Source organism: Salmo salar, chromosome ssa23, assembly GCF_905237065.1.
Source record: "Salmo salar chromosome ssa23, Ssal_v3.1, whole genome shotgun sequence".
Classification (NCBI taxonomy): Eukaryota; Metazoa; Chordata; class Actinopteri; order Salmoniformes; family Salmonidae; genus Salmo; species Salmo salar.
The window spans coordinates 39108293-39121774 of record NC_059464.1 but is presented as its reverse complement, the minus strand read 5'-3'; the positions used below and the strand labels follow the sequence as shown (position 1 = coordinate 39121774).

Genomic DNA, 13482 nt, shown 5'->3' with positions numbered 1-13482 from the left:
GATTGATTGATTTGAAAAAATAAATTTGATAAGGCTAAATGCCATTGCTATCAGGAAACCGTTCCAAGGACATTATAAATCAAGAATGGGCCACTTCAGTCCTCAGTGGCCAGAGTGATGTCACACTTCTTCCCCATCCCTAGATAACACAGCTGATTAAACTAATTGTATTTTAAACTAAATATTATGATTAGTTGATTATTGGAGTCAGGTGTGTTAGCTGGGGCTGGTGCAAAAGTGTGACACCAATCAGGCCCCCGAGGACTGGAGTTGACCATCCCTATTATAAATGAAGATACTTGACAGTATTGAGATACATCCAGTTCAGATTGTAGTATATTTGCAGCTGTGTAACATGTCTGGAACATCATTAGGTAAATCAAACAAGGGGTGGAGTCAAACTAAGACAAAGGGATACAAAATGGCTGTTCAGAGACACTGTAGTTATTGCAAATGTCAAAGAAATATGTACAATTGACACTAGAAACTAGAGAATAATGGAATTCTGTATTACATTCCTCCTACTTCTTACCTTTGGCTGTTCAGCTACAGTTCAGCAGCTTTATCGGGAAGCGAGATCTCAGAGCCAAGTGGCACATGCCCCTGGGAGATTTGTTCCACAGTATAGGCCTGCTCAAGAACCAGCCAGATTTCAACCAAGGCCTGTGCAATGGCCCTCCAGGGTCCAGACACCGACGCAAGTTCAAAACCCTTTCCTCCAGTCAAAGCAGACCTTCAATGAGCCTTTGACCTGGAGATTTCCTGAAGATCCAGTCAAAGAGGTGCAGTTGGCTATTGATGAGCAGAGACCACTGCCTGTGCCTGCCAGTAGCGTTGCAGTTCAATGTGGGGAGACTGCTGCTCGTGTGGAAGTCAAGCGAGATCTGCTCGGTATCGGCCAACTCATTCACCCAGAGGATCTTACCTTGGGAGGCTGTGCTGTCACTGGGGAGGATGCTTCCGCTCAAGTTCTGATCTTTGTCACTGAGCTGCACGGATGTGGGAGCACTCTAACGGTAACATTGAGCATTAGCATCGTTATGACTTTTCTAGGTTGACTACCATTGATTTTCTTACAATGCCATTTGCTGCTCTGATTCCAGATGACTGAAGATTCACTTGTCTATGTCTTCACACTCCGTTATACACCAGCCACCCTGGGCAGCAGCCCCATTGTTCGGACTAGAGAAGTGGTGGTCTGGGTTGAGTGCCACTATCAAAGGTGAGTTGACTACACCTGCATTGTGTTTTATTTTCTTCAGTTCAATCAACTTTGGATATACTTCCTTGGCCAGTTGGTTTCACATTTAAAGACTCCTTTACAGAAAGCATGATGTGAGCAGTGACTCAGTGAAGCCCACCTGGAATCCCTATGCCTCCACTAAGGTTGCAGAGGAGCTCCTCTACTTCTCCCTGAGGCTAATGACTGGTTAGTAACTGCTTGTCCTTGCCATATTGGCATTGCTCTTGACAGGCACTGACTTAAGTGCTGTCTCTGCACTTGTTTGTAAACTATGGTAGTGCCAACTGGCAAATGTAACCGCCACTGAGTTATTGGAATGAGGTGGCTACCCCAGAGTACAAAAGGATGGCAGTTATATTTGCCCCCCCCCCCCAGAAAAGTCCGGGGAACTTGCACGTGCCCTAGTGGAAGAGTGGACTAACATCTCACAGCAAGAACTGGCAAATCTGGTGCACTCCATGAGGAGATGCACTGCAGTACTTAATGTAGCTGGTGGCCACTGCAGTATATTGTAGCTGGTGGCCACACCAGATACTGACTGTTACTTTTGATTTTGACCCCCCCTTTGTTCTGGGACACATTATTCAATTTCTGTCAGTCACATGTCTGTGGAACTTGTTCCCTTTGCCTCAGTTGTTGAATCTTATGTTCAAACAAATATTTACACGTTAAGTTTGCAGAAAATAAACGCAGTTGACGGTGAGAGGACGTTTCTTTTATTTGCTGAGTTTATATCAACAATGGACTGATGAATTGAATACCTGAAGTTTTGGGTGGAGTGTTCCTTTTAACCAGTCAACTTCAGCAGTGAGGCAAAGGTACACATTTCAGGGCTTGAAATTGCCCTGTCTCATGACTTAAATATTGATAAAACAATTAAAATACAGTGCTGGTGGGGCTACGTGTCACGTCCTGGCCAGTATAAGGGTTAATTGTTATTGTAGTTTGGTCAGGACGTGGCAGAGGGTATTTGTTTTATGTGGTCCGGGGTGGTGTTTTGGTAAAAGGGTGTTTGATTTAGTATTTCCGGGTTTTTGGTCTATGTTTATGTATTTCTAGGTGTAGTCTAGTAAGTGTGTTTCTATGTAGAGTTAATTGGGGTGGACTTCCAATTGAAGGCAGCTGTGTGGTGTTGCCTTTGATTGGAAGTCCTATATTAGTTGGGTGTGTTTGTCTGTGTGTTTGTGGGAGATTGTTCTGTGTTTAGCCTTGTGCCTTGCCAGACTGTCTGTATATCGTTCGTTCACTTGTTTTGTTATTTTGGTGTTCATTTTGGGAAGTTAATAAACGTCAAGATGAGCTTACGCATACCTGCTGCGTTTTGGTCCTCCATTACCGATGAAAACCGTGACACTACCACTCATAGGAACCATCTGATATACAATTTCCCATGAACTTCCTGGGGGGGAAGTGGTCTATTCCAATGTACTATATCCAGCCCATTAAAATGTGAATCAATGGACTGCAACAATGCAAATTATATTTTAGGTTGTCACAACCAATAGTAATAAAATGACTAGTCTTATAAACCATTACATTAGTCTTGTTTAGTTGCAGGGTGTATTCCTGACTAATGGAAAAGTAGTCAACACTTTTAGTTCAGGAACTGTGGGTTAGATTTAAAAAGGACTTAATACTTTTTAGTGGGCGGGGACAAATAGAAAATACATGACCCTTCGATGTTGATTAGAGTAGCTATGCTGTAAAATCTGTCTCGATTATATGTAATGATTTACGAAACCCTGAAATGGGGTCTTTGCAGGCTTCGTAGCAGTGAATGCATTGTGTTACAAGCTCAATTGCTGGTATTTTTAGTAAGTGTTTGATAGAATATGGTCTTTTTGGACCGTGGTGCTGCATTGTCATGCCAGTGTTGCATCAAACAGAACTTTAGTTGTCATTTAGGTCCAGAATGACTGTAATTGTACCATTTTATCAACAGTGCTGAAGCTATTGTGTGTTGAGGATTTACAATCTGGTTGGCTTTGTCAAGGCTGCCAATTCCGTTTCATATCTTGTTTGATGCATTTCACACAACTCCATGAAACACCTCTTATTCCTCCACACATTCATAAAAATCCATATTTATCCACCATAATAGAAGTGGAAAGGGTCCAACGGATTTGCAGACTTCCATTCTTCTGGAGTTCTCCAGCTGTAAAAAAACAGAAACAAACAAGTTAAATTATGCAAATGTTCAACTGCAAGACATGGTGAAATTTTGGAAAAAATGAAGATGCAATACTTTTGATTTTCAGTAAATACAGTGAACGACTTAGTTTACAAAATAATTATATCCAGCTTTTGTTCGGTATGTTTAATTATTTCAATGCAAAAGCTTTTAAATTAGATTTGTTTAACCTTTCATAACAAAGCACTGGGTGTATGTAGCAAGTTAAACTCAGCAATCTCTTGGCAACACTAAACACATTATTACATTAACCCTTATGGCTTTGCCTTTTGCAGTGCTAGACAAATATTACAAGCTTTATCAAAATTATTCAATAGAACATTTATTGAGATAAACCAAGAAATTGACAGTGTTAAGTTTACTCTAACAATTTTTTTTTTTGTTGACACTTTTAAGTAATTTATTTTATACTTCTATGGCTCTAATTTGCAGCTGGGGTGTTGCATCTGCCATTGTATTTATCGCTCTCTGTGAAATAATTATGTTCAGGAAACACTTGAATGGTGAAGGCTGACCCAAGAGCAGCTCTGCCTTTCGATCCTATCAGTATCGACACCTTCACCAGCGATACACATAGCGACCCTTCTCTCTGTGTGGTGTTTTGGGTAACGCTTGTAGAGTTGTAGGAAAGATGCATCGTCAAAACACTCTGAGGCCTCCGTTCCATCGCTATCAGGAAACTGGGCCCAGGTCTACTTGAAGCTGAGTGTACCATCTCTAGATGATGTTTTCTCACATTGTTTCACGCGTTCCTAAATTTGCATTTCCAGTTTGCTTGTTTCTCTTTTATTTTGCTATTTATTCAGATGCATCTAATAATTAGCATGGAAATGGGGCCTCTTTGTGGGAAGAAAAGGCCACCCTGCAGAGAGAGAGAATTTCTGCGGTATCTTTTTCTCTATGGATGCATATAAAATATTCAAAAGCATTCATAAAATACTTCGAAGGCACATTAGTTTATGGAGATTGGCAGGTTTTCTTCCATAATAACATGCTAATAATTGGGACTTTCTAGTTGCTATTTATGGAAGTCTAATCAATAACAATGGGTAAACAGTTGTGAAGAAAAATCTACCAAAATGTTGTTTGTAACACTTTGCTTGTGACCCTTTAATTGTGTTTCTTGGCAGTCATCCACATTGTTTTTATTCACTAAGTACCAGAAATTGAGTATGCAGCGTATTCCTACTGTAGTTCGCATGAAATGAAAAGTAGGCTGTAAGTTGTTTTTTAAGGGTGGCACTTCAATAAAAATGTAAATGTATTTATCAATGGCGGAGAGATGAATGTCAGATTAAATGCCCCAATGCACACAGTTCTTGGTGATCCATTGCTAACGGCCATGCAAATCTGTCTCTTTAAAGGCCTGGAGAGATTGCAAAATGTATCTCCTACCTAATTGGGACCTGTTAGACTGCTTTGATTTTCTGAAATGGCATAGGAATACTGTAGACACCAACCACACACAGGGACTCTGACAGACGGACAGACGGCTGCCTTCTGTCTGTCGGTCAGTCTATATGTTTGTCTGTAATTGCACGGTGCCCTAAACATCCGTTACTGTCCTTTCGAAAATAGTGGCCTTCAAAATAAATGTTTTCCCTGTCTGTGACTGTGCTAGATGTCAGATAGAATTGAAATAACAAGAACAGTGCTTACTGTATTCCCTTTCCATAGAGCACAATGTAAAGACAGATGTTATTTCCTGCCTTGAAATGTCATGTCCAAAGAAACGGTAAACTTTCTGAAGCCAGAACTCTTAGATATTATGGAAGGGCCCATCCTGTTTCAGTACATGTGTGGTCAAACTGTATGATAGCTATTTTCTAAACGGAGGCGTACCCATCAGAACTAGATGTTCAAGTCATAGACCAACTTCATTCATGTGACACATTTCTGTCATTGTCCAGCCAAGTGTAGAACACTGTGTGACCGAGTCGTGAGACTGGAGGAGGAGAAGGGGACAGAATGGGAGTGTAATCATGGGATGGATGGCCAGGAGCAGAGGTGACTGGAGAAGTGTATGGCTCAGCAGATTCTGCGGGACTGCTCGCTTGTCTTCTGCTGACCCCCGACCTTGTCTGTCCAAACCTCCTCTCCCATGGCCTCCAGAGTGTCCCCGAAAACTCTTACACCCAGTCCTCTGCTCCAACCCTGTGCTGTGGTTAACACTTTCCAAGGATCTTCCTCTTCTTAAATGAATGGACTTTTCTCCTTATAAATGTGTTGTAGGCAACATGAATTTAGTCAATTTTCTGTGGTAAAGCAGAATGTCTCAGCATCTGTCCTTGTGAGCAGGTGTGTTTCAGTCCTCACGTAATTATGTTAAATTGGTCAATTAATTGACTAATGGTGTGCATATCAGACCACTTGAAGACAGTTAACTAAGGGTTAGGAAAATACACAGGACTTCCGGGACTAAAACCCATATTTTTAGATGAAGAGATGGATCAGGAAAGGCATGCCTACAGGGATGACAGAGTAAGAGGTAGAGGGAGAAAGACAGATGTTCAGAATATAGTTGTTTGTGACAGCCTCTCAAGGGTCCTCATATATGCAGGCTGTTAATTATTTAGATGCAGTTGTGTTTTTCCTCTCCTCCTTGATTAGTCCCGGCTGAGTGACTGTGCGTCTTTTAGGGTCCCCAGGGAAGGCTATTCCAATGCAAGGTCGTAGGGTGAACATTGTTTTATGTTGGTCTTAAAGACATAATCCCACATTTCCTGGGGCCAAACACACACAGAAGTGTTCGGACCAAGTTTGCTTGTGCTTTTTTTCCAGAGGAAATAAAACGTTAAAAGCATCTGCTAATTGGCCATATTTTTTAAGAACTTGTGCCCAAAACTTAGACAAGGATTGGCTAATCACTGAAGAAGAGTAGGATGTGGAAGAGAGGGGGCGTGCTTGCTCTTACACACAGCCACACCAGAAGAGGTCTGTTAGAAGGGGTCTGTTGTGTCCCAAAATCTAATCCAATCCCTCATCCACTTTCAGGAGCATGTTCGTGTTCCTCTGGTGGCCTCGTTTAAGCTGTCCACCTGAGGCTCACACACTGACACCATCTCCTCCATTACCCCACATAACCATTTATTAGTAATTTAGGCCTCTATTAAATCTGCATTGTGGAAGTTCAGCTTTACAGCATGATTGAAATTTAAAGGCAATGTTCCTGCTTTAGCGACGACTGCATTCATGGTAAACGCTCCATATGTCGGCTCAATCTGAAATAGCCTTTAAATATCTATTACGGAATCTGTAATGCTTCAGCGTTACAGCAGATTCAGGGTCTTTCTATAAACTAGGGTACCAGTGAGGATGTTCTACACTGGACAGACAACTTGTTACAGCTGTTGATAAGTCATTGATAATAATTTTGTTCATGTCATTGCATTAAGATATAAGGGGGATCATAGCCATATCAATAAAATTCACGAGCTGATTTAGATCCTACAGTATGTTTAATCCTTTATCATGTTTGGTGTCTTGAGGATTTGTCCAAAATCATGTGACATAACTTTTTTTCCATGTTTTATGGCATTTAAGCATTAATCAGTTAAATTAGACATTGAACTTGAACCCTGTAAGAATCCCTGATGTTGCTGTCGGACAGTTTTTTTGTATAGAGATCTCAGAAATGCAGTATAACTAGGTTAAATTTCACGTCTCCTTATGTTACGGGGTGAAAACCGTTTTCATGGGCACCCAAATCCAACATAATGTATGCATTGCAAAATTGAATGCTTCTTGCCAAAAGAATGACCTTACCTTGACACTTAAAACCTAAATGTATACTGTCATTAACGTGTCCTTCAATAATTATATTAATAATTGTTTGATGCACATTTGGTGTCCAACTGATTAGTTCAGCATGGATATTTTCACACATCATCATCTGATCCAGGAAGGAATTTTCCGAATGACAGTCAAGTGACAAACAGCTGTTGTGACGGGTCATGTGATGCAACAACAGCCCATAAGCTGGAAAAAAGATGTTCCTGAGGAATGTCAAGAATATTTTGGTGTCTCATTGTTATGCCTGTAAAGACAGTTGTGCATGGATCCACGTTGGATCGAATATGCCTAGCGAATTGATGTTGATCATCTGTTGTTGTCTGCTTGATTTACAGCAGGGTCTTGTTAGAATTACAGAGAAAGCATCAAGGTAATGAGTTCATGGTTTCATATGTTTTTGTGCCTTGGATTGGACACAGAGTCCACTGTGCGCAATTGTGTAGAGAAAACTATTGGGCAACACCCAGTTATTTTCCTATTAATTATACTGGGTATAATGACAACAAATGACATAGCCCAGTGGCTCTATGATCTGGTTATGAAATGTAAAACCGTATGTTTTTTTTCTCCCTGTTAGACCTGCAAAAAAAAAGAATCCCCAAATTCGTGATATCCAATTGCGATCCAGTAATGATCTCATTGCTGCAACTCTCCAACGGGCTCGGGAGAGGCGAAGGTCGAGTCATATTTTTACTTGACCCGCCAAACCGCGCCTCTTAACACCCGCCCGCTTAACCTGGGAGCCAGCTGAATCAATGTGTCGGTGTTCATTCAACCGACGACCGAAGTCAGCCTGCAGATTCCCGGCCCGCCACAAAGAGTCACTAGAGTGCAATGAGCCAAGTAAAGCCCCCCTAGCCAATCCCTCCCCTAACCTGGATGATGCTGGGCCAGTTGTGCACTGCCCTATGGAACTCTCGGTTGTGACACAGCCTGGGATCAAAACCGGGTCTGTAGTGACGCCTCATGCACTGCGATGCGGTGCCTTAGACAGCTGTGCCACTCAGGAGGCCCTGTCCTGCAATTTTAAACAATATAAGGGGCTTGAACGTCAATTTGGAGCTCAAAAATTCAAGTAGGCTACCGGAATAGGCCTACTGTTAAAATCAGATTTCCTCAATTTGATGCTTGAAAAGTTATTTTAATTATTGTAGCCAATTTATAAGTTCTCCTGCTCCCTTATAATTATCTGTGACTTCATTTTTTATCAGTTTTTGTGAGCTATGTGACCGCTTTCATTTGTTTCCCGCCACTTCAAAAGAAGGGTGTTGCGCTACTCAGTTGCGGTAAAACCACCTGCGGCTACTATGAGAACGACAACATCTAATGTTGGCTTCAACTTCACTTTCCATACAAATCCTTCCATTAAAAAAGGAACCTGGTTTTTGGTCACTTTTTCATTATAAAAACAGCGATGTTGAGATTCAAAGGGTGAGATTAATGCTACCGCTATTCATGGCTTTATTATATGTTCCTGCGTCAGCCACATTGACTACATAAAAATCGCCGGGAATTACTCCAACCTAATTAGTCAGGCAATGTCCACATGATTCTCAAATATTTTAGAATGTAATAGTAATTTCAATATCAATGCATTGGCAAGGCCCCCCCAAAAATCATTATTTATATATACAACCCTCCTGTTGTGTTCATTTCATGTTAATTCATTCTGTGTTCCCGGTCCAAAATGACCACCCCATTATAGCTGATTATAAATCCACAATAATACATATATTATCACCTAATGTTGTGTTCGATCTTTTTATCAACTGAAGTTCTTGTGAACATTACACGTTTTGAACTTCTATTTGCTATTTTTGGCCTGTAGGCCTCATTGACCTGATCTCATCCAACTCGTTTTTGAGTAAAAAAAGCATCATGTATGGATTATTTTCACTATAACAAATTCTCAGATGAAACATTTTGTGCTGTTTATCACAGACTACTTTGTGTCAAAGTTTAACAAGGACACTCTCCTCCTCACCAGTGTCATGATCGAAGATATGATCAAGAGCCTCACATACAGTATATCGTTTGGTCATTGTGCTACCACAGAATGAATTGTGAGCAAGGCCTCAAAAAAGCTTTATATATTGAAACAATGTTGCAATTGTTTGTGAGAATGACAACAGGTGTGGTTCCCGTGGGGGAAAGATTCTTTTGGGGAAAGGTTCCCGTGGGGTTTGCCATGGAAGCCAAGAAGGAGAGTGAGAGGTGTGTGTGTGTGTGTGTGTGTGTGTGTGTGTGTGTGTGTGTGTGTTGGTTCGAACACACATGCATGTGGGGGTCTGGGAGAGGATGTTCGTCCATCTGATGATTGGGCATGTGCCTTAACTCAATTTTATACACTAATTGTAGTCTCACCCATTAATTTCTAATGACCTGTCATTTTTGACCGGGAACACAACAGGTGTGTAAAAGTTAAATAAAACACCCAAAATGTTATGAAAATCATCTAAATGTATTTTGTGTTCAGATGCCCTGTGTGGACAAAGTCATGGAACCTTATGACAATCAGATTAAATGAACTACATTTTTCAGAGAGAGAACTTGTAAATCGGTCCAATTGGACCGGAACACAGCAGGAGGGTTACATTGGTAAGTAAATTATACAATAGTATAACATTGTATAATGTTATGTCACACATTGGCCCCATTATTTATAGAAAGACCTTTAGACCCAAAGAGTGGAAGTTCTTTGGAAGTTCACTTTGTTGTTACTTTTATATTGAAGGATTCTTATTTCTCTTAACTAAAATTAAGCATGCTTGGATTTTTTTGTACACACTGTCTATAGACTGTGGCACCATTTTAATGGCACACACATTTAATGGCACACATAACAACATGAAAAGTATGACCCATAACATTATCTAATTCATAATTACTGCTACAGCCATTAACACAAATAGGTTTTGGAATATTCCTGTGGTGGTATATGAAGGTGGACATGCATGTGAGCCAGCAGCCAGGGTTTTGGTGTTAACGGGAGTATGTGTGTGTGCACGTGCGTGTGTGTGTGCATGTCTCTGTGAGTGGGTGAGGGATGTGCTGCTTTTGTACAATGAATACAGTATTCATCAAATATGGTCTCAGGGCTCTACGCTGACCTCTTTTACAAGGAGAACGTCTGCGCCTAAGTTGAAAAATGTAGGCGCACACAAATGAATTTAGGAACACAATGAAAATATTTTAAGTAATAAAGCTAGAATCCTTAATTTTTCTGGGCGCACTGGTGCTCCTATATAAATGAAAATTCCATGTCTCACAGCTAAATATTTAGGCGCATATGCGAGTAGAGCTCTGTCTTGTATCCAGAGACAAATGAATGTCTCTGTACTGGAAGATGGCGTTAGATAAGAATTGCTTTGTTGTAGGACAGAATAGATCTTTGTCAGTGAAGAGATATGAGAGCCTCCACATTCGTTCCCTGAAAACGTGTCTTCAATTTCTAAGTGTATGAACTTGAACCTGTAACATAGTTTTACAGCTGTATGTCTGTCTTCTCAAACTGACAAATGGGTGGCTCTTGCTTAAGATGAATGACCATTTTAATCATCAGCAACACATTTGTCTTGTTCCGAGAGATATTTCTGTGTTGCTGTTGACAGACAGACTGCTGTGTATTATGTGAACAGGTAACGTCTGATGGTTGAATATGATTCTCTTTTAGTGCTTGACTGGATGTGTCTGCCCATGTACGTCGACAATAACTCAAATTTTGCAACCCTACCTAGTATGATCACAGGTAGGGTTGCAAAATTCTGGTAACTTTCCCCAAATTCCCAAGTTTCCAGAAATCCCGGTTGAAGGATTCCTCGAATCATAAGTGAATATACAGGAAATCCGGAGTCTTCCAACCAGAATATCTGGAAAACCAGGGAATTTGGGGAAAGTTACCAGAATTGTGAAACTCTAGACACACGGTAGAGAACTTGTGCTGTCTACAGTACCTCAAGGTGACAATGGTTGCCAAGATGAGTCATCCACTCGATGGGGACCCTCCCAGGGTGGGTCACGTGTGCCAATCTCTCATCAAGTTCCTTACTTTAATGCTAAATTGTAATTATTTCACCTCTATGGCCTATTTATTGCCTACCTCCCTACTCTTCTACATTTGCACACACTGTACATAGATTTTTCTATTTTCTTTCTATTATGTTATTGACTGTACGCTTGTTTATGTTCAAGTCTGTGTTGCTGTTTTTGTCGCACTGCTTTGCTTTATCTTGGCCAGGTCGTAGTTGTGAATGAGAACTTGTTCTCAACTGGCCTACCTGGTTAAATAAAGTTGAAATAAATAAATAAAATAAAACTTTGATTGTAACGTTCAAGCAGAGGTCAGGATGACCTGAATGTTATGTGATTCTAGCCCATAGTGGGCCGGTGATATTTCTGCTAATTGGTATATTAACCCTGTTGTCACAGTCAAAGGAAAACAACACACACTGTACGTGCTGTACTAGGACACAGTGTTCCCTCATTCAATAATGATGTTTCTAATTAATACTGCACACAGGGAACATTAATATGTTGCTTCTAAGGTAAACCAAATGCCTCAGATATGAAGCATATGCTGAAGTATAATTCAGTAATAAAAACAGCAAAAGGCTAAACTCAAGACGAAAGGTCAACTCTAACCCTCAGTGCCAATGGTTTCTTATTGAGCTCTCACTGTATCCATTTCAAACATTGTTTGAATGTATAGTGGAGTTGAATTCAAGTGCCTGTGCAGAAGGGAGAGGGTTTGCTTCGATGAACTCTCCTGAATTTGTTTAGCTTTCCACATGGTAGTCATGACAACCCTTGCCCTTGTGGGATGTGGAGATTTTCTTGCAGCTAGGACTCTCTTTTACCCACATTTATCTACCCTTCTCTCACTGTGGATCTTACCCACATTTATACACCCTTGTGGATTTTACCTTCTCTCACTGGATCTTACCAACGTTTATCTACACTTCTCTCACTGTGGATCTTACCCACGTCTCTTTCAAGTTGTGTGGATATGCCAGAGTCATTTTGGATCTGGACCCACATCCCTTACTTGTGATGTGCAAAATATAGATGTAGGCTGTCTGATGCGTCTTTTCAACACTACTAAGGCGAGGTGACCTTTCTGTGTTGTTGCTTTTACAGGCTCCTGGAGTTGTGATGAAAAAGCCCTGTGCATTCTAAGGTTACCTGTCTGCTGTATTAGTTCTAACCCTCTGCCTGGAAAACCATTCAGTGCATCAATATCTAGTTGGTTGATTATACAGCATCTATTTCTGTAAACATGTATAACCAAAAAGATATGGATGCACTGAATGATGGTATACTGTTGTACAAAATACTCACGCTGAAGCTTAACTAAGTTGTGTAGACACCTATGGAAACGAACAAGTAAATGTCTGTGTATTTGTGTCTGTGTGTGTGTGTGTGCCTCTGTGTGTATATGTAAACTCAGAAAAAAAGAAACGTCCTCTCACTGTCAACTGCGTTTATTTTGAGCAAAGTTAACATGTGTAAATATTTGGATGAACATAACAAGATTCAACAACTGAGAAGTACACTAAACAAGTTCCACAGACGTGTGACTAACAGAAATGGAATAATGTGTCCCTAAACAAAGGGGGGGTCAAAATCAAAAGTAACAATCAGTATCAGGTGTGGCCACCAGCTGCATTAAGTACTGCAGTGCATCTCCTCCTCATGGACTGCGCCAGATTTGCCAGTTCTTGCTTTGAGATGTTAACCCACTCTTCCACCAAGGCACCTGCAAGTTCCCGGACATTTCTGGGGGGAATGGCCCTAGCCCTCACCCTCCAATCCAACAGGTCCCAGACGAGCTCAATGGGATTGAGATCCGGGCTCTTCGCTGGCCATGGCAGAACACTGACATTCCTGTCTTGCAGGAAATGACGCACAGAATGAGCAGTATGGCTGGTGGCATTGTCATGCTGGAGGGTCATGTTAGGATGAGCCTGCAGGAAGGGTACCACATGAGGGAGGAGGATGTCTTCCCTGTAAAGCACAGCATTGAGATTGCCTGCAATGACAACAAGTTCAGTCCGATGATGCTGTGACACACCGCCCCAGACCATGACAGACCCTCCACCTCGATCCCGCTCCAGAGTACAGGCCTCGGTGTAACGCTCATCGACGTACAACAGGCCAACAAGCCCTCAGTCCAGCCTCTCTCAGCCTATTGTGGATAGTCTGTGTTTGTGACAATCAGATGATCAGCTGTCCGTCCTGTCTCCCTGTAGCGTTGCCT

The 13482-nt window shown here is 41.2% G+C and overlaps 1 protein-coding gene across 1 annotated transcript; it reads left to right on the top strand.

The window, feature by feature from the left end:
• Nucleotides 1-404: 404 nt before the first annotated feature.
• Nucleotides 405-5445, top strand: LOC123729829 (zona pellucida sperm-binding protein 3-like). The gene is made up of 4 exons (XM_045706193.1): nucleotides 405-1016; nucleotides 1104-1222; nucleotides 1326-1429; nucleotides 5345-5445. The coding sequence occupies exons 1-4, from the start codon at nucleotides 498-500 to the stop codon at nucleotides 5443-5445; spliced, it is 843 nt and encodes a 280-aa protein (XP_045562149.1). The 5' UTR covers nucleotides 405-497.
• The last annotated feature ends 8037 nt before the right edge of the window (nucleotides 5446-13482 follow it).

Coding starts and splice junctions, on each gene's coding strand:
- LOC123729829 (XM_045706193.1), top strand. CDS start 498: ATGGAATTCTGTATTACATTCCTCCTACTTCTTACCTTTGGCTGTTCA. Junction 1,017..1,103: donor GATGTGGGAGCACTCTAACG/GTAACATTGAGC, acceptor CTCTGATTCCAG/ATGACTGAAGATTCACTTGT. Junction 1,223..1,325: donor GTTGAGTGCCACTATCAAAG/GTGAGTTGACTA, acceptor ACTCCTTTACAG/AAAGCATGATGTGAGCAGTG.